Source organism: Apus apus, chromosome 23, assembly GCF_020740795.1.
Source record: "Apus apus isolate bApuApu2 chromosome 23, bApuApu2.pri.cur, whole genome shotgun sequence".
Taxonomy (NCBI): domain Eukaryota; kingdom Metazoa; phylum Chordata; class Aves; order Apodiformes; family Apodidae; genus Apus; species Apus apus.
The window spans coordinates 1,954,007-1,980,143 of NC_067304.1; the positions used below are offsets into that span (position 1 = coordinate 1,954,007).

General features: G+C 52.5%; 1 protein-coding gene across 4 annotated transcripts; it reads right to left on the reverse strand.

Annotated features, from left to right (window-relative positions):
- Positions 1-201: 201 nt before the first annotated feature.
- On the reverse strand, positions 202-11,516 carry KCNA2 (potassium voltage-gated channel subfamily A member 2). 4 transcript variants are annotated; one of them, XM_051639221.1, is made up of 3 exons: positions 11,414-11,516; positions 8,582-9,003; positions 202-7,906 (listed from the first exon to the last, which is right to left on the reverse strand). In XM_051639221.1, the coding sequence occupies exon 3, from the start codon at positions 7,639-7,641 to the stop codon at positions 6,142-6,144; it is 1,500 nt and encodes a 499-aa protein (XP_051495181.1). In that variant the 5' UTR covers positions 7,642-7,906; positions 8,582-9,003; positions 11,414-11,516; the 3' UTR covers positions 202-6,141. The 4 variants fall into 4 exon arrangements, with proteins under 4 accessions (XP_051495181.1, XP_051495180.1, XP_051495182.1 ...); XM_051639220.1 differs by lacking the exon at positions 11,414-11,516 and adding an exon at positions 10,010-10,745; XM_051639222.1 differs by lacking the exon at positions 11,414-11,516 and adding an exon at positions 9,485-9,554.
- Between the last annotated feature and the right edge of the window lie 14,621 nt (positions 11,517-26,137).

The following is a 26,137-nucleotide window of genomic DNA, read 5'->3' on the forward strand; positions in this document are numbered from 1 at the left end:
GACTTCCCTCTCCAAGCCCACCTGCTGGGGTAGAGCCCAAACTGGTTTCTCCTGATTTCAGTTCATTTCTTTTCTCCCAGAAGGTTTAAACACTCAGGAAAAAAAAACCCAAACACCAACAAAACCACAAACCAACAACCCAGCCAACCCAAACCAGCCTTTTCCTTCCCCACCCTCCCCAGAACTGATATCAAAAATAACTCCTCAATAATATACATATTTATTTTCTCTCCATTAGTGCTGATATTTACAAAAATTGTGATACTCTGTGAAGAATAAATTTATGTACACTCATGAGAAACCAGACAGCAAATGCTCATTTGCAGTATGTATGTACACAGCTCTGTATACCTATATACAAGGGTCAGCCTTATTGATTTGGGGGGGGGTTCCCTCCCAGCCCCTCACCCACCCGACCCCCTGGGACACCCCCTGAGGGTGTCCAAGAAGGGCGTTGGAATTGGAATTGTGTGCAACTGGGATCCAGCTGGTGTCTAGATCTTGGTCTGGCAAAGGCAGGGTTAAATGCCTTGAAATTCCTCCTGCCACAGTTGCCAGGCCTCTCCATTCCTGGTCCCATTCCTCCTGTAACCATGGAAACCAAAGGGTCGGCTCCAGCATCCTTAGGATGAGTCCTTCTTGGGTTTCCTCTTCCTATTGATCTGCTCAAATTAGGCACCACACGGAGGGAGGGGGTTGATCCAATACCCTTTTCATTGTGTGTCCCCCCCCTCCTTGCAGAGGGTGACATTGGAGGCCAAGGGCACAGGCTGGAGCAGGGAGGGAGCAGGTGCCAAGGGGTGCTCACAGTCTTACAGGCAGCAGAAACGGTCCAATCCCATGAAATTCCAAAGAAAACCAAACCTCAACATGCCAACCCCAAGCTCAGGATGGGGAGGGGGCAGGGGGGGGGGACGTGGTCCCCATCATGGTCCATGTGTGTGGACCACGCCTGGTTCCGTGATGCCCAGCAGCTCCTACAAACCACACTCTCCTTCCCTGGTGGGGAAAACAGGGATAAGGAATTTTTCCTCTCTCCACATGAAACTGGGCTGGGGGATCTTGTCCCCGGGTGTAAATCAGGGCTGTGCTCTGGGGGTTGATTTACACCCCTGGAGGCTGGTCCCTCTGAGCAACCCCCCCCCCCCTCCCCGCCATGGGATGTGACCCATTTTGGAGGAGGGAGGGATGAAATTTGGGTGGCCAAACATCCTGGGGGGCATGGGGGGCTGCTCAGGGGGGGCTGGGGAAGGGCAGTGCCTTGGGGACAGTGGCTGCTGCACAGAGGGGACCCTTGACCCCCCCTCAGGGTTCCTGGCAGGTCCCCAGGGAGGGGACTGAGGGATGTGTTGGATGTGGAGAAGGTCAAACACTGCCAGGGGTGGGAGGAGGGAGCCCGAGCCTTTCTTTTTGGGTGCAAAACAAGATGGTTTGGGGCTCACTCCTCCTTTCCTCACCCCAGCAACACACTGACCAGCTCCCACTGACCAAGGAAAACCCTGGGATCCTTCCATGGACATAAAACTTGGGATAAACCCACCCTGGCTCCAAAACAGGGAGATGTTTCTTGCCACTGCCTTGGGCCCAACAGCCAACACGGTTCAAGAGGCTGAAAATCCAACCTTTACAAGAGAAAAGAAACCCAAAAGCCCAGCTGGTGCTGCCCAGCACTTGCACTGGGAACAAATCCCTTCAGCTTCTGCCTGGTTTTCCCTGCACAGTCACAAGAAGAGCTGGGCCAGGCTGGGGCTGGAGAGCAGAGATGCTGCAAAGCTGCTGGTTTGCAGAGGGACACAGAGAACCAAATGCCACCAGCTCCTTGGGAAGCTCCCACTTCCAAGGCCAGATCCCAATACCCTGATCTCTCTCCCATCCCTAAGTGGAACTCAAGCTCTGGAAAAGCTACAAGACTTTGGCAGCAGTTTCAAGGGCTGACCCAGGAATGATCAGATAACACTGCAAGGCCCTTCCTGAAATACCTCCTCCTCCTCCTCTTTTTCTCTCCTTCTGTGTATTTATGCACAAATATGCCCATATTTACACACCCACGTGCTCCACTCTCCTAACACCAACCCAGAGATCCTTTTCTCCATGTTCAGATCTGCAGGACTTCAACACAGAACGTCTCTGCAGAGGTTGTTGTCCCCAGTAAAGTCCATTGCTCCACACAGATGATATTTTCTTAGCAGCCCTGCCCCCCTGGTGGTGCCCAGCTGGTGTATGAACCTCACCCCGTCACCCTCAGCAGAGGCTTTGGAAGATATCAAGGAGCTGATGGGTTGCCTGCATGCTGAGGCATGTGGTTGGGTGTTAGAAGACAACCTGCAGTGCCATCACCACTTTCCATCTCCCCAAAACCGTGGCACAAAGGATGAAACTAAAACACAGGTGCTGCCTCCTCTGGGTGCCAAGCCAGGAGGTCCTTCACAGTCCTCCATCCCACCCCTGGAGAGAGGCCAACATCTCCACAGGAGGAGGAAAGGAGCCAGAATACCCACTTTAGGTGGCCTGATGCAATCTAACAGGGATGGTGGGATCCTTCCCTTCCCCAGTCCCTCATTCAGCACCCTTTGCAGCTCATTTCTGCACCCTTTTGGAGTCAAGGGGAGTTTGGGATGCTCAGCATCCCCACAGGAACAGGTCCAGAGTCTCACCAAGCACATTCCTCGAGAAGAAAAAAAGGAAAACACAGTCTCCTCCTGAAAACTGGTTCAAGATCACGTCAGTGAGTCAGAAGCAAAGCTAGAAATAGCACGAGAGCTCCGACCTGCAGGCACAAATACCATTAAAAGCTACTGGGGAACCATGTCCCTGAATGGGAGAGAAACCTGAACCCTCCTGCTCCCCGCAGCCTGAGGGATCACTGCCACCCACAGCCCCCATGGACATTTTTTGCCCTGAACCAAACATCTGAGCACTTATCAAGGTGCATTCCCTGCTTCCCACCATGCCAAGGTCAGCAGAAATGCTCCTTTTTCCCCAGGAACATCTGCCTGGGTCAGGGCAAGAGGTGCAAGATCTGCCCTAAGGAAGGGACTGGCCATGCTGGCCCCTGCCATGGGGACAGATGTCACCTCACATCAGTGACAGCAGGAGGAACTCTGTGGCCTCTTGCTCTTCGGCCCCATTTGTCCCTGCCATGAGGCTCTGGGGCTTCCTGAGGCAGCCAGGACACCCCCCCCCAGCTTGGCACATGGCTTTGGATGTGCCTGATCCTGCTCATGGACCTGCTCTCCCCTCCTGCCCAGCTTCAGAAAGCCCATGGGGACACGGTGCCCAAAACAACACCCCCAAAAAACCATCTTCTTCCTCCTTACCAAACCACAACAGGTCTCACACGCCCCAGAGGCAACCAGTACTTTGGGCAGATGCCCTCCAAAAATGACCTGGATCCCACAGTTATTAAACCACCCAAAACTTTGCAAAAAAAGCCTCATGGAGGACCAACATCTTCCCAAAACCCCTGCAGGAACCTGCCCTCAGCCTCATGGTGCTTCCCCACACACCAGGGGTGGGATCACCCAGTGCTGGGGGCACCCACGGGTGGGCAGGCAGCACCCCAGCACCACAGGCAGCTTCCCCGTGCAAAATCCCATCCCCATGGACCCACCATGAGCTGGATCAATGGAAGTTCACTGGTGGCCCTGGGAATTGTGCCTGAGCCAGGGGCTCCCACCAGCCCCATCCCATCCAACAGGATGAGCTTCAGCAGCAGAAATTTATTGCTTTTCGTTGTGTTCCTTCTGTTGATAAGTGTTTGAGATCTTAAAGGGCTTCAGGAGCTCCCACTTCAGAGCTGCAGCAGCAGAAAGGGAGGAGAGGGCTCCTGATATAACGAGATGTAATTAAAGACAGGCCTGGGTCCCATCCTGCATGGTGCTGAGCATGAGTTCTCTGCACCAAGCAGAAGCCAAGACTCTGGTGAACTAACCCTCAACACTTGGTATTAATTATGGCCAGGCCTGGATCAATCAATCCATCAATCAATCAATCAATCAATCAACCAATCAAGTAAAAAATTCCACCTGGCTGAGTGGAGCCACATCAGCACCAGAGCTGGATCTGGCCCTCCAGGATCTGGAGCCATTGCTGTAGGATACATTAGCACCTTTGGGTTTATTGTTCTTTGTGTGGTTTTCCTCCAAGCTCAGGCAGGCTCTGATGGACCTTCCTTGCATGCTCTGCAGGGGGGTTCCCCCCTCCTGCCCACCAGTGCAGCCCTGAGCATGCCCCAGTTCACCTCAAATTCACCCCAACTCAACAGGCTGCTAAGAACCCCATCCTGGAGCTCAGGGGTGGGGTATTGCTTGGACCATGATCTTGGAAGAGGTTTGAATCCCTCTCCCATGACCTGGCAAGAGGAACAGGGCACCTGTCCCTGGGGATTGTCTGCAATGGGAGGGGTAACACAAGGGAATCCAGATGGGATTGGGGAAAGCAGATGAGATTCCCCCATGATCCATAACTCCCACCTAACCCTGGGCAACACCAGGGCTGAAGAAGAAGCAGAGACAACCCTGAGGTCTCTGCACCTCAACTCACCCCTCCAAAAATCCAAAAAGCAAAGGCTGGGAGCAGCCCCAGCCTCAGCACGGGCCCTCTCAGCCACCAGGGCATCAACCACCAGCCCTGCAGGCTCTACAAGCTTGAAAAGGAGTTTTCCAGCCCAAAAAATTCCCCCCTGCCCTGGTGACACCACGGGCAGCCTGGGGCAGGTCCAGCTCATGTCCCACCATCCTGACCATCCCCCAATGCCCTGAGCACTCCCAATTGCTGAGGATTGGGCCCTGGAGTCGCTCTCTAAATATCTACATACACACACACAGGAATTGTTGGGGAAAAGGCTGGGAAGTGCTGAGCAGGCAGCTCAGGAGAGCCAGGACCTGCTGTTCCACCTGCTCCTCCTGCCCTCTCCGTGGTTTCTGTCCATGACACCAAGATGAATGACTCATTACTCACCCCATCATGGGTGCAGGTGTTTCACTTTCAGCTCACCTTCCCTTGCTGGCTCTTGTGTCTGGGTGCTGGGACACCTTGGTATCTATCACCCTGCTGTCAGCACGTGCCTTCCCCAGCCAGTTTTTAACTCTATCAGAGAATTTTTAACTCCCCTGAACCTCCTTCGAGCCACCGGAGAATCTAGAAACACTATAAACATGAATACTTTATCATCTACTAAGAAAATATATATTTGTGTGTGTATTAAATATTCAGATTCATGCAACAACTACCCATGCAGCTGTACTGGTATTACTGGTTAAATTTCACTGCAGTATAAATATATTATAGGCCACAGCATAGTTGCTCCAGTTTTATATATAGATATTTTTCAAAATAAAAAATAAAACCAAACAACAAACCAAAAGATGCTGTTTTTTTTCTTTTTTTCCCCAACTCATTTTCAATGTGTCAGTGGAGGTGTCTTTGGTGAGCCTGGAAATATTGGTGATGGAAGCGAAGATCTAAAGAAACGAATAAAGCCCAAGCGCTTGATTTATTTACTGGTCCCTCCCGGCTGCCCAGGATAGAAAAATTGAAGACTTCATAAATAATGTGCTGTCAGACTAATTATCCCTCCCCTGGGCCTCAGCCTGGCACACTGCAGTGGCTGAAACTCTTGCAGCATGCAGCATTTGCAGTTATGAAACACGAGCCCGGGCGACGCACTTGGCATTCGCGGGGCGGAAACTCGAGCCTCGGAGCCATCCGGGCACACGACCTCAGCTTCCCCTCACCAAGCTCTGCCTGACCTTTTCCCAGCCGTTCCCAGTTTCTGGAAGCTGCTTGGCCACCAGTTCCATGGGACAGGAGTTGCCCCACTGTATCCCCACCCCGTTTCTTCAGCTGCCCAACCGCTCGGGCTCTTTGGAAACGCACGAGCCTGGGATGGGAGGAGGGAAATGAAACCTTGTGGGGCTTTTTTTGTTGTCATCTTGGCTTTTTGGGGGGGGGATTTTTTTGCACAAACGCTTTTTTCGGGGTGGAAATCAAAGGTTAAAAGTCACTTACACAGCTATTGCTTCCCATGCAGAACCAAAGATACACCGTAGAAAATACTGTATTAACTACAATGCAGAGCAGCCACTCGATAATCTGCAGATGTTCCAATTCAGCCTTAAAGAGGGGACAAGATCTGAGCGACTAGACATCGGTGAGCATCTTGGTGATGTTCACATAGTTTGTGTTAGCGAGGGTGCAATTGGCTGTCTTCAAGTTTTCCTCCCTAAAATCCTCGTTGCTATTGTTTACGCCTTCCTGAATCTCCATATAATCAGACTTACTAATAGTAGAGGCACTTCTGCTTTTCTTTAGGTCAGGGGAAGAGGGGATCTTTGGGCAGCTGGTTACTTGCAAATATTGAGCCTGCTCCTCTCCCTCCGTCTCCCGGTGGTAGAAGTAGTTGAAGTTGGACACTATGACGGGCACTGGTAAGGCAATGGTTAATACCCCAGCGATGGCACACAAGGAACCCACAATTTTGCCCCCAATGGTGGTGGGGACCATGTCTCCGTAGCCAACAGTCGTCATGGAAACCACGGCCCACCAGAAGGCATCGGGGATGCTGGGGAACTGGGACTCGCTCTCGTCGGCCTCGGCGAAGTAGACGGCGCTGGAGAAGAGGATGACGCCGATGAAGAGGAAGAAGATGAGCAAACCCAGCTCCCGCATGCTGGCCTTGAGGGTCTGGCCCAGGATCTGCAGCCCCTTGGAGTGTCGGGAGAGCTTGAAGATCCTGAAGACCCTGACCAGCCGGATGACTCTGAGGATGGCCAAGGACATGGCTTGCTGGCCTTGCTGACCATCCTCTGGCTTCTCGGCCAGCTCCGTCCCTAAGGTGATGAAGTAGGGAATGATGGCTACAATGTCTATAATGTTCATGATGTTGGTAAAAAACCCAGCCTTGCTGGGGCAGGCGAAAAACCTCACCAAGAACTCGAAGGAGAACCAGATGATGCAAAGTGTCTCCACGATGAAGAAGGGGTCTGTGAAGGAGGTGGACTGCTGGTAGCCCATGCTGCTGTTGGAGTAGGGGGGGTGGCTCAGCCCGCTGCCGTGCATGTCTTCGTTCTCATCCCGAAAAATGGGCAAAGTTTCCAGGCAAAAGCTGACGATGGAGATCAAAATCACCATGACTGAGACAATAGCTATAATCCTGGCAGGGCCCGAGCTCTCGGGGTACTCAAAGAGCAACCAGACTTGTCTCTGAAACTCATTCTCAGGCAACGGCCTTTCCTCTTCTTTGATGTAGCCTTCATCCTCCCGAAACATCTCCATGGCTTCTTCCCCCAGTTCATAGAAACGGATCTCTTCCGAGAAGATATCTAAGGGCACGTTAACTGGTCTCCTCAACCTCCCCCCAGACTGGTAATAGTACAAAATAGCATCGAAGCTGGGTCTGTTCCTGTCAAAAAAATACTCATTCCGGAGCGGGTCGAAATACCTCATTCTTTTTTTAGGATCTCCTAATAAAGTCTCCGGGAACTGGGCTAAAGTCTTGAGCTGCGTCTCGAAGCGCAGCCCCGAAATGTTAATGACCACCCTCTCGCAGCATTCATGGTCGGTCTCGGGGTTGTAGGTGTCCTGTGGGTGACCAGGAAGAGCTGCAGCTTCGTCTGCAGGATCTCCAGTAGCAACTGTCATATTGGGGTTGGAAAGAAATCCCTTATGCTAAACTCTTCCCGGCGCCCGGTGGCGGGAGCGGAGTCGGGGCAGGGGTTACTCCCCTGCAGGAGGACAGGTACGTAGGTTTGGAAGAGTCTCATGAAAAGGCGAAGGGATGAAGAAGAAAGCAAATAAAAATGTAAAGGAAAAAAAAAAAAGAAGAAGAAGAAGAAAAGAGAGAGAAAAAATAAAAAAAGAAAATTGGAAAAAAATAAAAATAAAAAAGGAAAGAAAATTGCCCCTGCTGAGAAAGAGAGAGATGGAATAAAGTTGGGGGGGAGGAGAGCAGCTCCCTTCACTAGCACATCTATCCCTTCCTCGAGGGGGTTGTGGGGGGGGTTAATTTGCCTTCTTTGGGCCAGAGCTCAACTCTAAACCCATGAGGTGGAAGAGAGAAAACACCTGAGGAACCGTTGAGGAACAGGCACCTCTTCAAAAACTGGCACCGGCCGAGCAGGACTTTGCTTTTTGGCTAAAAATTAAAATTCCGATTCAAAAAAAATAAATAATTAATTAAAAAAAAAAGAGGGGGAAAAGGAAGGGAAAGGAGGGAAGAAAACGAGCCCTGAAGTGAGGAGGGGGGTGCCAGGGAGAGGCAGAGCTCAGCTCATTTCCAGACATGCAGCTAAGGGTTAAGATGGACCGTGCACCCTCCGCCAACCTGCCCTGCTAAAAAGGGGGGGGGGGGGCTCTGGATTTTAAGTGGGACACTTTCCCAATCCTCCTGCCCCGGCCAGAAAGCAACGAGGTGACATGCTGCCCTCCCTGCCTGCAGCCAAGCTTCGGGCTGCCCCAGTTTGCAGCCTCTGATGCCAGCTGCCCCACGGGTCACTGCAGTCCCCCTCCTCGACCGCTGGTGTCCCGGCTCCTCTCATCCTCTGCAAACCACCATGGCACCCAGAAAAACAAATCACATTACCTGGAGAAGCCAAATCTTAGTGTCTCTTAGGAACACCGATTATCTGACCCTGGGGAAATCCTAGAGAGAAACACAGGCTTCCAAGATCCCCATAATTTCCTCTCTCTTCAAAGTTAAAAATAATGGTGAGTCATCGTAGGAAAAAAATAAAATAAATAATAATAATAATAAATATAGGAGAAGGGGACAATAAGAGGGGTTAGATTCCCAGATGGTGGAAGTCAGGTCTTGTAATGGTTTGGACTGGAGAGAGAGAGAAAGAGAGACAGAGAGACAGAGAGACCAGGTCTTCTCGGGAGCTGTTGCAGATCCGCACTTCAGGGCAGAGGAGCATCTGGCTGATGCCTTTGGTAGGACGGCGAGAAGCTGCTAAGCTCAGCAAACCCCGATGTCCCCAGTGTCCTCGGGAGGTGTGGCATCGCCTGGAAAAAACACCCAGAAGGTAGAGAGCTGCTGAGGGTTTGCAAGAAGCATCTGCAGAGCCCCGGCTCCTCCAGGCACCCCGCGTCTTGTTTGCCCGCTGCTGGTCCAACCTGCACTGCAACACGAGAGGAGGGCAGAGCGCTAGAGGCAAGGAGGAAAAAAACAGAGCCCCATCTCCAGGAAAAAAAAAACAACCACCCAAAAAACCCAAACAAACAACAACCCGACAACTAGAGCCTCGTCTCCAGAAAAAACCAGAGCCCCATCTCCAGGAAAAAACAGAGCCCCGTTATAAAAATAATGACGGGGAGCTCCAGCAACTCCCTCTGCTCCCGCTGCCCGGGGGAGCTGGTGCCAGGCAAAGGATGGGGGGGGATGGGGAAAGGGGGGGTTGGAAACGACGCAGTCCCCCCTCCACCCCCCCCCAGCCACTGAAGCTATGCAAAGCCCTGGTGGGTTCCCAGAGCTGGTGGTACCCACGGGGTGCAGTGCCCACGCCGTCGCATCGCCCTCCTGGGTGATTCAGGAGGCTCCAGCTTCATCCGCCAGGCTGAACAACCCCCCCCGTGGTCCCTGTCTTCTCCCAACCCCCCTCCCACCATCATCCCCCCCAAAAAAATAAGCCACTCGTCCCCCTGAGAAAGCTCCGAGCAGCCCTGAGCACTGGGAGCCAGACCCTGGGACCCCACAACCCACATCCACCCTCCCCATCCTCCCAAAAAGCCAACCCCCTGCCCTCCCACCCACCCCCCTGGGGGGGATTTGACTCCCGTGGGCACAATTTCTCCTGGGAATGAGGGTCTGGTCACCAGTGGGTGCTGGGTCATCAACATCCCTGCTCCTAACGAGCCCTCATTTAGCCACCCCGCACCACCTGGAGATGCTCAACCTCAGGAGGTCCAACCACCAACCCTTCATCTATTTATTTTTTCCTTCTTTCTCTTTTTTTTTTGTTAAATTATTTTTTTTTTTTCCCTCCCAAAGAGAAAATAAAACCCCTCTGACCTCCCTTCTTCAGCTCCAACTCGACTTGTCTACTTTGAGCCAGGATTACCGCACCGGGTAGGGGAGGCAGGTGGAAAATAACCCCGTGGTCCCAATCTCCTCGGCAAAGACCTCAGCCGTCTCCAGGCCATTTATGCCTGTCGGTTCCTCTCCTCATCCCCCGAGGTGCAGATCTTGCCGCAGATCCCTCTTTTCTTGGAAATTTCCCTTCTCCGTGCAACCCTCCTCTCCCTTCTCCTTATGCACTAGAAAAAATAGTACAACCCTGACCAGGCTTGCAGCATCCAACCGCTTCACTTAACCCTTTTCTGCCAGGCCCACAGGAGAAGAGGCTGAATTTGTCCCAGATTTTCTCCTTTTCCTGCTTTTTTTCTCCCCAGAGGCTGCCTCAGGAGCCTGGCTGGCTTTGACCTTCCTTGCCTCCTCCAAGCATCACGTTAAAAACCATCACAAACAGCATCTTGCTGCAAATACATAAATATATCTCTCTCCAGCAGCCACAAACCCCCATTTCGCCCCCAAATCAACCAACCTCGAATTCGTTCTTTTTTGTCTAAAGACACAGGTTTCTTCCTGCCTATAAACTCTCTCCTCCCCTTCCTCCCTTCCCCAAAACCCCCAAAGTCTGTTTAACAGCACAGGGATTGGCTTCCTTCTTTTTTAACATGTCGATTTTCAGTTGGTGGGAGCTCTAGGCTCCTTCCTCTGAGCTCAAACCCAAGCAGAGCTGCTTGGTGAAGACCAGAGACAACCGTGGCATCATCTGGGGGAACATCACAGCCCCCAAGACTCAGTTTCTCCCACTTTCTCCCCATCACCTACTTCCCCAGCAACTCCTATTTCATTATGTTTGGTTTTTTTTTTTCCTCCAAGCATCTTTGGGGTTAATTCATGCAAATTTGGGGCTGGGAAAGCAGGGGGGGGGGGGTGAATTATGGAGGAGGTGAAGATTTGCCCAAAGACCCTTAGTTTTCTCCCTGCCTGCACTGCCCACTGCAGGCAGGAGCCTGTAGTTTTTTTTTGGAAAGGGTGACATTTGGGGTCCTTGAGGACAAGGTCATGTTTGTGTCTAAAAACCTGGAATCCTTCCGTCTGGAGGGTTTCTGGACAGGCTGGATTTAGGAAGGAGGAGGAGGGAAAGGATGGAAGGAGGGGGAAAGGATGGAAGGGGAGGGAAGGGATGGAAGGGTGAGGGGGAAGGATGGAAGGGGAGGGAAGGGATGGAAGGGTGAGGGGGAAGGATGGAAGGGGGGGGAAGGATGGAAGGGGGGGAAAGGATGGAAGGATGGGGGGGAAGGATGAAAGGGGGGGAAAGGATGGAAGGGTGGGGGGGAAGGATGGAAGGGGTGGGGGGGGAAGGATGGAAATGAGGGTGGGGAGGAAGAGAAAAAGGCACCAACTCACACTGGGCTCCGCAGTCGGGCATGCAGGGAATGCACAAGCAGCCGCTCGGCGCCGCCGCCGGCACCTCTCACCTACGGCCCCCCCAAAATCCCAACCCCAGGAGTCAACCGAAGAAGGCAGCTGAGCTCCTCCATGAATATTCATAAGATTAATATGAGCGTCTTTCCCCCCCCCCCCAATCCCAAACCCCACCCCACCTCCCTCCTCCCAAGCAAGAGACCTAGATTTCAACCACTGGGAAACAATCAGATCCCTGGATACGTGATGCTGCTTTTCTGCCGCGCGGCTCCGATCCACCCCGTGTTCTTGGGAACAGCCTGGATTTGCCCAGGGAGGTCTGAGGGGTGGAGAACCACGGGACCCGAGCAGCTTTGGGGAAGGAGGTGGGGCAGGATGGGACTCCCAGGACTCCGTTGCTCTGCTCCTGGCTGGGCTGAGGCAGTAATTTTATATAACTTTGCATTTCCCAGCCTCCCTTCCCAAGGAGACGTTGCCCCAAAGGAGAGAAACGACCAAGCTCCAACAAACTTGGCTTTTAAGATGTATGGATCGACCCTTTCTTCCCCCAAAGGGTTGTCAGGTCCTGGCCCAGGTTGCCCAGGGTGGAGTCCCCATCCCTGGAGGGGTTTTGAAGATGTGGTGCTGGCCTTGGCAGGGCTGAGGGAACAGCTGGACTGGAGGACTTTAAGGGTCTCTTCCAACCAAAATGATTCCATGATTCTATTCTGCCTTAGGCCAGGAGGGACATGCACCAGCTTGGACCACTCTGCTGTTTCCCCAGAGCCCCTCCAAGGGCATCAGGGCAGTGACAGGTCCCACAAGGCACCTGACACCCAATAATTCCATTTCCCTTCCCAGCTGTCAGATTTGGAAGGAGCTGCCAGTGCTGACAGCCACCACCCCTGGGACAGCAGCCCAGGGAGGAGATGGGAGGGCATGGACCACCCTGAATGCCCAGGAAAATCAGTGTTCCACATCATGCCCAGCCAGGCAGTGGGACGTGGGGACGTGGAAGGACAAAACCACCTTATTTTTGCTCCCTGAGGTGCCAGGAGCAGCGGGTGCTGTGGAGTCAGAGGCTGGGTGCAGCACTGGGGCGGGGAGGAGGGGGATCCCAACCCTCTCTGCTCCTCCCAACACCCCTCTTGAAACCACAAGAGGTTCCCCTGAGCCCCAGCCAGATGCCAAGACTGAAAGTGAATTTCTAACTCTAGGGCAGACTCGGGAACCCTTCGGTCCCTGCACGGCGGGGTTTTCTGCCTGCCTGCATCCGACTGGACACGAGGGTTTTTAATGTCATTTGCACCGTTTTAGCCTTTTCTGAAGGCAGATCTGCCAGAGCAAGGCAGGCTGAATCCAGAAGAAGGATTTGCCTGAGGCTAATCCTTATGCAATGTGCAGAAACTGAGGCCGGGCAGAGAAGGAGGCAAGTGGAGCTGAATTTCTGACTCCTTCTTCCTGCAAAGGGTTTTGGAGAAACCAGGGGGGGGAGGGATTTCTCCTGGAACCAGTAGCAGCTCCTTGCAAAGAGCCCAGATCCCATCTCAAGCAGATCAGAGGAATTTCTCTGACTGGAGTGATGCTCTCCTGAGTTACTACCCTAATTGTGGAGCTATTCTTACAGCCTGGGTGGCTGCACCCGCCTCCCACTCCTGGTGTCACCCAGCCCTTCCCAGCTGGAGGAGCTGAGGAACTGCACCCACTTGGCCCTCTTCCATGGATTTAACCACTTGGAGTCTTTGCATCAATATTATCATTTAAAAAAAAATAAATAATCAGTCTCTTCTGGCTCATTTCCCCCATCCAAATGGGCTTTTTTAAGGAAAACCTTAGCCCATCTTGAGTGGTCCTGGGAAAGGGCCTGGGAATGTCCTGGGGACCAGGAGATGCAGTGTCCAGGTCCTACCAGGAAGCAGATGAGCTCCTCTGGCTTTGCTGCCTTTATTCCCAGGGAAGCTCCAAAAGGCTCTTCAGACCTTGTATTCACAGGCTTGGAAGCAAAAAGGTGCTTTATTTCTCATTCTTTCCCCATGAAGGTGGTGGGACAGGATCTGTCCTCTCTGGAGACCTTCTCCCACCCATCCCAGGAAGGATGCTTACAGCTCCCTGGGGAAAGGAGGCCACCACAGCACCACATCCCAGAGCATCCTGTGGTGGCCTGGGTGAAACCCCAGGGCAGGGTTCTCCTCAGGCCTCCTCTCATCCAGAACAGCAAAACTCAAGCCCTGGAGTCACATTGCAGAGCAGAACCCTCAGCCAGCCCCTCACCACATCATCTAGGGTGGGTACCCTCCTTTCCCCAGGGAGCTGTAAGCATCCTTCCTGGGATGGGTGGGAGAAGCTCTCCAGAGAGGACAGATCCTGTCCCACCACCTTCATGCATCCTGCACAGCCTCAGATGGTGGCATCTCCCCATGGTGTCCCTCCTGGGGACCCCCTGACACTCCCTGCAAAGCCAGAGGGGCTTTGAGGGCTGGGGTGGACATGAGCAGCTGTGCCAGGAGGAAGATCTGAGCTGAACCAAGGCTGGGCCATGGTCCTGAGAAGAGTGGGCTTGGAGAGGACACGGTGCTGAGCCCCATCTCCATCCAGCCATGGCTTTCCAGCCATAGGGCTTGACATAACTGGGCCTGTGTCACGTTAGGAGCTGTGAAAGCTGTGAGTGAGTTCCTGGGGCTGTGAGGATCCCAACTCCCCTGCTGCCTGCGTCAGAGGACCCAGCTCCTGACCCCCCAGCACCCACACCTCGGTGTGTATGGCAAGAGCAGGGGACACTGAGAGACACTGGTGACACCGATGTGTTGGCACAGCATCTAAAAATGAAACCAGCAGGGAACAAAACGACCCAGACCCACCGAGCAGGTTTGCTCTTCCAGAGCAGATGCTGCTGGTGGATCCCAAAATATCCTGGCTCCCCCAGTCTGGGCTCTGCAGGAGCTGGGCAGGGCTCCTTGTCTCTTGGAGGATCTCCTGGTGCTTGAGAGCATCTGGTCCCTGGGAGGATCTCCTGGTTCCTGGGAAGATCTCCTGGTTCTTGGGAAGAGCTCCTGGTCCCTGGGAGGATCTCCTGGTCCCTGGGAGGATCCCCTGGTCCCTGGAGGAGCCTCCTGGTCCTTGGAAAGGGGCACCATGGTCAAAGGAAAAACAGCAACCATCACCTGGCTGCAAAGTTAATTATAAATATCTCTGTTTCTCTGAGGCTATTTGCATAATAAAATACCTGATTATTTTAAAAACAGCTCCTCTGGGTACCACTCTGGATTCTTATTTGGTCAAGATCACTGAACTGCAGCATCCTTGCCTCCAAAGATGCTCCACCAGCCTGGACAGCCAGTCTGGAGAGGAGCTGGGCACCCTTCATTGAGAAGTCACTCAGCTCAGCTGAAACACAGGGAAGAACTTCAGCTCCTGAGGGCTCTGGAGCTCAGGGAGATGATTGTGAATGTTTCATGCCAGGAGCTGCTGGCTGCAGGAGAGCTAATGGACCTGCTGCCAGGCTGGCACAGGGAGAACATCAGCCCTGGTGGGTACATCCTGCTCAGGCTGCTCCAGCCACGCCGGGTAAAAGGCTCTTAAGCTGTTTCATTTCACTTGCACAAACCACAAGGACAGGACAAAGCAAATGAAGGGAGGAGAAATCAATATTCTCCAGCCAAACACGAGGCTTGCAGCTCTGGGAAGAAACTCACCTGCTCACCAGCCTGTGCATCACCTGTGGAGAGAGTCCCCCCCATCCCTCCCCAGGGCTGGGGCTTTGCTGAAGTGTCAGCTGAGCCCCCATGTCCCCACAGGCTGGTTGTGGGCCACCACCTCCTTACCCAGCCATGTCCTTCTGTCCTTCCCATCCTCCTGCTCCAAAGGGACCAAGAAAGCTCCAGGGTTCCAGAAATGCCTTTATCCAAGATGCTGCCTGCACGTCTGCTTTGCAGACCCAGGGCTGTTTGTGTGACCCCCAGCCAGAGGAGATGTGATGAAGATCTCCTTTTGTCCCTGATGATTCATCTCCCCCAGGTCTGAACCAGCCCGTGCTCACCTGCCCAAAGGAGCTTGTCTCCTCTAGCTTTGGGGGGTGATGCTCCCCAAGAAGCAGGAAAATAGAGACAAAACCTGCTGGGTGTTGAGCTTAGGGAGAAGACTATGAGGAGATGGGAGAAACCTCCAGTGGAGATGACCAGCAGATTGCCTTTGGCTTGGGAGAGCAGTTAGAGGTGACCTGAGGGTGCCCTCTGCACTGCTATGATGGAGCACAACTCCTTTTAGCCACCAGTCCTGGGACTGGTTCCCCTTGAAATGGCCGTGGAGGATTCCTAAAGCCAAGCCCAAGGTTTTCTGCACTGTCTCCAAGGGTCAGGAGGAATCTCATCATTTTATCACCACTGCCCACCTGCCAGGAGCAACCTCCCAGGGAGGCTGTCGATGCCCCATCCCTGGAGGTTTTTCAGGCCGGGCTGGATGAGTTTTTGTGCAACCTGGTCTAGTGGGAGGGTTCCCTGCTCGTGGCAGGGGGGTTGGAACGTGGTGATCTTTAAGGTCCCTTCCAACCTTAATGGTTCTGTGCCCCATCGTGGTGACACCAACGGGGTTTCTCAGGTGTGTCCACAGCAGCTCTGGGCTCCCTGTTCTGACCTGTGACTCGGGCAGGTGACACCCACAGGGCAGGACAGGAGGTGACATGCCCAAGGCTAAGTGGGCAGGCAGTGTCAGAGCCCCATCCCCATCCCCCTGGGGTGTTCTCCAAGCCCACAGCCCCCTCCCCTCCACCCATAGGAGATGCCTCCTCCTCCCCATCATCTCTCCGCCGTATTTACTATTTCTTCATCTCCCACCCCCTCTTTTTGGGGAGAGACAGACTTCCCCATTTCCATGGAAACCCTCCCCCTCACCCCTCACTTCTTCAAAGAGGTTTTCATCCTTTTCTTTCCAACAGAGCTATTTTTAGACCCGGCTTCCCCTTCTACCCCCTCCCCATCCTCTGCTCCTACCTCAGGGGAAGCAGCACCCAGAGGTGCCACCATCAGGCACCCATGGCAGCCCTGGTGCCACCCACGTGGCTGGGGACTTGGCCACATTGGTCCCTGCTCGGGTCCATGGTCCAGATCCTGGCAGATCCCTGAGCTTGTGTTTAATTCCTCCAGGGTGTGGAAATGTTGGTGCATAAAGGAAACGCTTCCGTTCTGCTGGAAGGTCCCAGGAACATCCAACATTCCCACCGCTCTGTGGGTGGCTCCTTGGGAATGACCATCCTTGCAGCATCTTCTGTTACTCCACGACCCTGTGAAGCCAGGGGAATATTCCCTCTCCTGCAGTCACAGAGGGGACAGGCAGACCCAGGTGGCCCTGACCTGAAGCTCGGGAGCTCTGTGTTCAGCCCCAGGCTGGGATGGAGGCAGGTGGCCCAAATGGAGCTGAGAAAGCCACACATGGTGGCCGTCACCACCTGGGACAGTCAAGGAGAGCACAGTCCCCTCTGTCCTTTCCTGCATTGCAAAGCCAAGCACCTGCCACCCCTGTTGGTTGGTATCTTCATTCCATCCACCCCTGTTGGAGCACATCTCATCCACGCCGATGGATAAATCAAGAGGTGAAGTGCCCACCAAGGTCTACCTGGAAGAGCAGGAGATGAAGCTGCTTCCACCCTTCCCAAACACAGGCAGGGCAGAACCACCTCCTAAATCTTTGCTGCTGATGCTGACGAGCACCATGAGGTCCTAAAACTGAAGCTCCTGTAGAAGAAACTCAAGCCTGTGTCAAGAAAACGAGGAGAAGCAAATGGTCAGGACGAGGTGGTGTTCAATAAAGGAGATTTCCACAGGGAAAATGGTAACCTTAGATGTGCCAGGGGTCAATATAACAACAGAGGGATGGCCAAGGACCTTTGCAGAAGGATGTCATGGCTCATTGGTTGGAAGGGAAAGGAAGATCTTCTCAGGTGCCAACATCTGATGGTCAAGAAGTGAAGGATCTCCTAGGAGGTCTCCTTAGCAAGGCACGGCCTGGGGAGGAGGGAAACCCCCTGCAGGGCCTGGCTCCTCTGCTGCATCCTGGCAAAGTCACAGCTGGAAGAGCTGGATGCTCAGGCTTGGAAAGAGGGACAGGACACAGGTCATTAAAATCCTGCAGGGTGGTGAGATGGTGAGTGGGGAATGATGGATGGGTCGTTCTTCGTAAGGCAAGAAGGAAATGGAAGGAAGTGGCACCCAGGGAAACAGCCCAGCAGCAAATTTCAAGGCAGTGAGTGAAGGATTTACCACACATGTCCCTGGGTTGTGCAGAGCTGTCCTGCTGGAAGGTGTCCACGGCCACACAGTCCCCAGGTGGGGATGCTGGGGGACACGGGTGAGCCAGACACCAACCAAAGGGGCAGCAGAAACCAGCCCTGTGGCAACCCAGCTCCTCCAGACCCTTATTTTAGGATGAATTTGTAGGTCACCCAGCCAGGCAGCACCAGTGCTTGTACCACCTGTGGCTTCAAACACTCTCCACTGTGCTACCTTCATGGTGGCATTTATCTGCTGCCATTTGTGACATCTGGAGATGGAGCATTAGACACCCATCCTGCTGTCCCACCAGGCTCCCCCTGGCTGACCCACATCCCACAGCCTCCTCTCAGCTCCTCCCTCCAAAAGCCAACAAGTTGGTCAATCAAGTCTGCCCCAAGGGGGATGAGCTGTCAGCACTGACCACGTCCAGTCCCTCAGCAGCTCCTGGTGCAAGGTCTTCTCCATGTCTTTATCAGCCCAGGCATGGACTGGAAACCCTGCAAAACCCTTGAGGTCCAGGTGTGCATCACAAAGCAAGGTTCTTCCCTGGGTGCTGGTGATGGGTTGGACGTGGAACATCACCCTCCACTCCTCAGTGGTGCCACAGAAGGTGTCTTCTGCTGCTCTTCAAGCCCAGGTGAACTGTGCCAGACACAGCCCTGTGCCTGTCCCTCCTCCAGGGCTGGTTTGGGCTGGTGTTCATGCCCACCATCTGCATCTCCAGCTTTGCAACATCCTGTTTTTCAAGGAAACTGAAGCACCTCCTTGGTTAACCACATGTCAACCGAAACCTGCAGCTGGAGGCACCAGCTGAGACAGAAATCAAGACCACTGCAAAGAGAGAAGCACCAAAAGCTGCTAAAACCCTCCAGCTCTGAGCACCCCTCAGCAGGAGACTCCCTCCTCCCAGCCTTCCATCTGCTCCTGCCACCAACACTGGCTGAGATCTCATTTGGTCCCATCCAGAACAACCCCTTGGAGATAATTTGGAAGTAACTGGAGCTGATGCAAAGGGATTTTTGCTCCTCATGGCTCATCCATCTATCTAGGAACTTGCTGGACCCTGTCAAACTTACAGGGTCAATCAAACAAGATGTTTTGTAAAACCCAAGAATCTGAGGTTCTCCATCACTGCTGAGTTCCCCAGGGTTGATCCTGCCTGGGATGGACACTTGGCTGCTGCTCTGCTCCTGATCTGGAGCCTCTTATGGGATTTCTTCCTGGATTTCAGTCTGTGCTCCTGGCTCTGTGACCCCCTTGCAGGGTCCAGACCCACCAGCCATGGGCCACGGCAGTGCATGTCTGCACATTTCAAGCCATCTCAGCACCATCTCTGATAATTTCACAGAGCCACAGAATATTAGGGGTTGGAAGGGACCTCTGAAGATCATCAAGTGCAACCAGACTTCCAGAGCAGGACCAGAAAAAAGAAAACCAACTAGGGCAGGTCACTCAGAAAGGCATCCAGACAGGTCTGGAAAGTCTCCAGAGAAGGAGACTCCACAGCCTCTCTGGGCAGCCTGTCCCAGGGCTCTGTCACCCTCACAGTCAAGAAGTTCTTCCTCATGTTGAGGTGGAACTTCCTGGGCTCCAGTTTGAATCCATTGCCCCTCGTCCTGTCCCAGGGCACAAGTGACAAGAGCTTGTCCTGCCTTCTTGCTGCCCTCATGGATTGATAGACATTCATTAGATCCCCCCTCAGGCTTCTCCTCTCCAGACTGAACAGCCCCAGGTCTCTCAGCCTTTCCTCATCAGATGTTCCAGTCCCTTCATCATCCTTGTAGCCTCCCTTGGACTCTCTCCAGCAGTTCCCTGTCTCTCCTGAACTGGGGAGCCCAGAACTGGACACAACACTCCAAGTGAGGTCTCACCAGGGCCGAGTAGAGGGGCAGAAGAACCTCCCTTGATCCCTCAGGGATCCCCTTCCAGCAAGTCAGATCATCCTGACCCAGATCCTTGGGCTCACCTGGCTCCTCCCATATCTCAGCCAGGGTTTCAGCTGAGCCACTTCCCCATTTGCTTCACCATCTCCAGCTCTTTGCCCCAAACCAGGAACTGGCATCTTGGGTTTGTTTTTTAAATTCAATCTGCAAATCCCAGAGACAGGTGACTGAGAAGCAGAAAAGTCTCCAGCTGCTCTTTGAAATCTTCTCCTCATGGGTGGTGGGAATGAGACAGGTCCCAGCTTCTGCCAACTAAACGTGGCTTGAAAAATCCTGATTTCTTTTCTTTTTTTCCATTCTCATGAGTCAATATTTTTAAGGCAACTGGAAGCCCAAGAGCAACAGAACCAAAAAGCTCTGACATTATTTGGCCACTCTCTTTTTTTGGCTGAAGCTCAAAGCCGTGGTCCAAAGGGAAGGTTTTCAGGTGAGTTTTGTACCTCGTTTCACCAGGTGAGGACGAGCAGATCAGCTCCAGATTTGACACCTTTGCTAAAGCATCACCAGGGACATTTCTTCTTGTGACACTTCTCATCAGAATGTCAAGGGTTGGCCTGGAGCTCCTTCAGTCTCTGAGGAGACTGCAGCTCTCCAGTTGGGATGCTGGAGATGTGGCTGGTTTACTCCAAGCTTTTACTTCTCCAAAGGGGAAATTTGTACTCCTGAGGATGCCATGAAATTCCACACCCTTTCCTCCTGAAACATCACTTCACACAGAGGATGCAGCTCAAACCTCATCCTGGCCATCCCCAACATGTCCCCTCTGCCCAAATTTCGGTTTCAAACCACCACAAGTTGCACCTTTCAGCCATTTTATTGAACTTTGTGTATGAAATAACAGTTTCCAGTTGGCATGAAGTTTAAAAAAAAAACCAACAAAACACCCCAAAACATTAAAAAAATAAATTTGACGTCAGGTTTGGTTTTTTTAAAAAAAAAAAATATTAAAAAAACCCAAACAAATCACACAACTGAAAGAAGAAAATTCACTTCTTTAACCAGTCACTGAACACAAGGCCCACATGGTGGTGAAGGTCACCAGGATGATGAGATGCAGCAGCTTGTTCTAGCATCAGACTGGTATCAAAAAGGACAAGTTGAAGACAATTGCAACACAGCTTCACTGGCAAAACCAGAGTGTCCAAGGAACTCAGAGTAACAAGATGGTGCTTTGACCATCTCCAGGCCCAAACTGCACCATTTCTGCAGCACCTCATCAGGGTTTCACCTTCCTGAGGAGAAGGTTTTAGTTCTTCACTTCGATACGTTGAATTTCACCAGGGAATTATTTCCCTGCTCAAACACACCCGATGGCTGTTCCTGTTGGGACAGTCTTGGGAATGTTTCAGCATTGCCCAGATGGACTCAGGAAGGAGGGAAAACCAAGGCAAAAGGATATCCAGCCATCTCAAGCCCAGGAAGGTGCCATGAAAAGAAGTTGCATAGTTCATGGTGGGAAATGAAGACACACGAGCTGCTCCTGTGGTGGAGCCTGATGGTGGGTGCAACGTCCCTCATGTGCATCGTTTTGGGACCTCAGGTGATGAATGAAGAGCCAGTTCTCCTTGAGAGATGCTACATTCAGCCATGGCACTATCTGACCTTCAAAAGGGAGGGTGATTTTCCTGCGAGACCAATTTGAAGAACCAAGGGCCATCTCCAACGTGCCACACGTGGTGGCCAACACTTGGTTTTGAGGGAGAATTGCCCTATTTCAGGCCCTGCTTTACAATTTCCTGCCTGTGTCTCCTCATGACACCGTTCAACTTGCAAACCCAGCTCTATCCATGACTCGTGTGTTGCCAGATAAATTGTCCTGCTCCAAAATCATCCCCAGGAACAGGAGGGATGGAGCTAAATAGGTGGCCTGGCCCTTGGTGGTCACAGAGATGACATGTCAAGGAAAAGGCCAGTTGGTGACAGTATCTCAGAGCATTTGGTTGAAAGATGCACTGAGGATGCCACCTTGGAGAAAAAAACATATGGGAAAAAGAAAAGTATCAGAGGCTGGTGGATAAAAACACAGGGATTACAGAGCTGGGGGATTGAATTCACCCCTGGCTGCTCCTTGGCTTGAGTCTCAGCTCAAGGCAAAACCTTCTGGCTGACTCTGTGCAAGGGGAAGGAAACCAAGAGGGTGAGGAGCACCAGCTGCCAGGGCTTTTTTTTGGGGGGGAAACACCATCCCACAAACTCTTTCATTTTAAAAGGATTCAGTGGCATCTGAACACCTGCCTCACAACACCCAAATGTGCCTAATTTAAGCCTTCTGCACCCTGTGGGGAGCTCAAAGGTTGGGTTCTGAGACCTAAATATTGCAAGTTTTTTCACCAGCACTTGCAGAAAGAGACTGGAGACCAGGATGGGACAACAGGAATCTGGATTATCTCCCCAGATCCAGTGGGACAAGCAAAGCAGCCTGTTGGATGTTGTCTCTGAAAGCCTTCTCCAGCCATGGTGCTGAGCCCTGTTCTGTCTGCTGAGCCCACTGAGTCTTCCTAAGTGCCCTGAAATGATCCAAAGTCCATCCATGTTAAGCCATTTTAATATCTATTTGAAGCCCCCTCCCTGGCAGTGTTGAAGGGCAGGTTGGATGGGGCTTGGAGCAACCTGGGCAGGTGGGAGCTGATGATCTTGAAGGTGCCTTCCATCCCAAACCATTCTACGGGTCTATGATCCTATTTTGCTTTCTAATTTTGCTGCATTCTTAGAACAACTAAAAACTTGTTCTTAAATCAAGGGGCTTCTGTGATCCTCTGTCAGCTCCTAATCTGGTTTTCCTGCCTATCCACAAGTCCAGAGGAGCCACAGAGATGATGGGAGGGCTGGAGCAGCTCTGCTCTGGAGACAGGCTGGGAGAATTGGGGTGTCCAGCCTGGAGAAGAGAAGGCTCCAGGGAGACCTTAGAGCACCTTCCAGTGCCTGAAGGGGCTCCAGGAAAGCTGGGGAGGGGCTTGGGACAAGGGCAGGGAGGGATGGGATGAGGGGGATGGATGAAAACTGGGAGAGGGAGGTTGAGGTTGGACATAAGGAGGAAATTCTTTGGTGTGAGGGTGGTGAGAGCCTGGCCCAGGTTGCCCAGGGAAGCTGTGGCTGCCCCATCCCTGGCAGTGTTGAAGGGCAGGTTGGATGGGGCTTGGAGCAACCTGGGCTGGTGGGAGGTGTCCCTGCCCATGCAGGGGGTTGGGACTGGATGATCCTGAAGGTCCCTTCCAACCCAAACCATTCTATGGGTCTACGATTCTATGATGGACCCCATGGCAGAGCTCTCATCACCTTACCAGCACCCTCAAACTACCAAGGGTGCTGTGGAGTTTTCCTGGAGCTGGAGCTGTGCTGGGCACAGGCAGGAAACGTGTCCAGCCTCTGAGCGCACGTCCAGCGCTGGGCGCCAGCCAGGGTGGCTTCCAAGGGCTATGAATAAAGATGAGCAGCCTGCATTGGGGTGATGATGGGAATCAATGAACACTAGATTTTGGATCTCCTCTTGATGTCAACCATCATTAAATCATGCCCTTCTTGTTGCTTTTTCCTCTCTCTTTAAGAGGCTGGATACCTTTTGAACTTGTCTTCCCTCGCCAAGTCCAGCCCGCGGCTCCAACTCGGCTGCCCCTGCTGCCATGGTTGTCTTTTAAAATGCACAAGTCCAGAGTCGTGGCAACACATTCATACACCCAGACGATCAAACTCTTGATTCTTTTAGGGAAAAAAAACCCAAAGCAAACAACAGAAAAAGCACATTAACCATGGACTGGCTCAGCGACCAAGCGAAAGAAACCCCGAGCGACATGGTCGACGCTGGTATCTACAAGAGGGAGGAGAGAAAATTGAACTGGACATTTTGGCAAAGATTGTCACAGGTAGGAGATGTCCATGGGGTGGGTTTGGTGAGCTATCCCACCAACCCAAAGGGGTGAAGGGATTTGGGTGGGGTTTTTTTCCTTCCCAGTCCCTTTGCTACTCGAAAAGATTCACTTCGAACCGTGACAGAGACACTTTAACAAAGGGGCTGTTTGAAAACAAGACAAGATACAATCATGTTCATACACACATGTCATAAAAAAGATGCCCATAACACTGGTGAAAAAGAAAAATAAGTTCCATACTGATACATTCTATCCCTCATTTTAAGGGCTACTAGATCATGTTCCAAAAAGAAACTAAATTTCACACCTTTGGGACCAGGGCTTCCCAAGATCTAGGGCTGTGCTGCAATCCAGGAAATCAGTTCTCCTCCCATCAAGGTGCTGTTATCCCTGTGGGAAGTCCAGGGCCACCTGAAGAGGGGATGCTGGATCACACCTTCCATGGGTGCTTTGGCTCTTTGCAGCCCAAAAGCACCAGTAGAAAAAAAGACTTTTTGGGTCAGACCCTTGAGATTTTTAAGCCACTGAAGTTTTGGGTCAGTCTCCTTCACAGCCTCAGAGCAGGTCAGAAACCCATCCTGCTGCAGAAAAAAGGCTGCAAATTAATCTATTTGGCAGGTTCTTAGTGGTTTTGGAGGTGAGATCTCCCAAAAAAAAGATCTCCCAGCCCCTTCACCCCCTTGGCAGTGGGGAAGGGATCATGCTCTGTTATTTCCCCATGATGGCAACAGCTTCGCTCCCCAAACACTGGAGACTTTTTATGGTCTTTTTTAAGGGGTCTTTTTAAGATCTCAGACTTTTTATGGTCAGAGCATGAATTCATTTGGATGCTGGGGAGCTGCAGGATGAGACACCCTGGGAAGGGGGAACACATCTCCCCTCAGCAGGAGCTGGATGGATGCTTGGGAGGTGGGTTTTGGCTGTGCCAGGTGAAGACACCCTCTTAGGTGAGGCAAAAAAAGCCCAACGAGCTCATCCTCAGACTGCTCCAGCTGCCAGATCCTGGGGGATTTGCCAGCAGAGCAATTTGCTGGAGGATCCCATGGAGCAGCTCCCTCTTCCCACCCCTCCCCAGGGGCTGCCCTCAGGGCAGGGCATGTCCCAACCCCAAGTGAATGAGAGCTCCTGCTCCAATTAGCTTTAATTTGTGCAGGTGAATTGATTTCACACCTCGGGGGTGCTTCACCTCCCTCTCTCCAGCCTTGACACCCTCAGCTCATCTCCATGGGCTCAGGGACCTGCTCCTTCCAGCAACATCCACCTCCCTCTGCACCTCGTGCTGCAAAAGCCAGGATCAAAACCTGGTGTCTGGTTCCCAGTCCACTCATCCACAGCTCCAGCAGCCCCAGGTTTTCTGCCACGCTGGGAATAAATGCAAAGAGCAAAGTTGCTCTCAGGGCCAGATCCATCTTTGCTCCCCAAGGTGCAGCTTTGACTAACATTGCTGGGTTTTTTGCCCTTTCGTTTCTTTTCTCACCATCTCAGCCCCTTCTCCCCAGCCCACACCCATGCAGAGCCCCAGAAACCCCTGACTTTGGGACCCCCAAGCTGCCCCCATGAACAAGGTCTCCATCCATGGCAAGAGGAGGAATTTGAGCCAAGAAAATGGAAAACCAAACAAAACAAAGGTGACCTCACCAAAGCTGATGCATTCCTCTAAGAACCACGTTCTCTCCCTGCTGTTAAGGGAATTTCTCAACCCTCATTTCAGCTGAAGTTTGCACGTGGGGGTTTAAACAGGCAGGAAGGAGGATGACTTCTTCTGCTGGCCTACAGAGAGATCCCAGCTCTGAACAGCAGCTCAGAAACCTGCTCTGATCTCGTTCCTCTCCAAAGCTCTTCTGCACAGAGAGACACGTGGTGCAGGCAGCCACAAATATTGCCCCAACTTTTCCTCTTTCAGAGCTTTTCTTCCAGGAAGATGGTTATTTTTAAGTGCCTCCTCCCTTGGGTTGTGCCTTGAAGCATCCCCACGTGTGTCTCCTGGGGATGTTCCCTGCCTGGGATCTGGTTTGAAATGCTGGTTAACGAAGCATCAGTGAAGGATCCAGGTTTTGGAGCTGCCCTTGGGGCAGAGCTGTCCTTGCTCCTCTTTCCAGTGGGGACCTCAAGGCTTGTCCTTGGACTCAAAGCAATGACAGGAACTGAGGAGTCTGCCTCACACTCCTAATGATTTTGTCTCCCGTTACATTCCTTGAGCATCCTCTGCTTCAGGGTGAGCTCCAGCTCCCTGGGCCTCATCCAGCCCAAACAAACCTTCCCCAAACCATCCCTGGTGAATTCTTGCAACGCAGACACAGAGATTCCTGTGCTCACACTATTTTCACCCAGAAATCCAGCAGTGTCCCAAGCATCACCTTCTTCCTCCAATGGAGTGTGTGCCTGAAGGGTTTTAGTGGCAGAGTTGGGGTGGAAGCAGCATTCTGAGGGGGATGAGGCTGGGGCCAGAAGGGGAAACCAGAAGCAGGAGAGACCATTAACCCCTTGGCTGTTTGCAGTTAACCCTTTGCTGACCATTTATCCCTTTGCAGACCATTTATCCCATTGCTGACCCATTCATCCCATTGCTGACCCATTCATCCCATTGCTGAACCATCTATCCCACTGCACAGGGACAATATTTATGCCCAGGAAATGCAGTGAGGTGACAGAGAC

Bases quoted from the DNA above. Each gene is read 5' to 3' on its own strand.
- KCNA2 (XM_051639221.1), bottom strand. From the start codon at position 7,641: ATGACAGTTGCTACTGGAGATCCTGCAGACGAAGCTGCAGCTCTTCCT.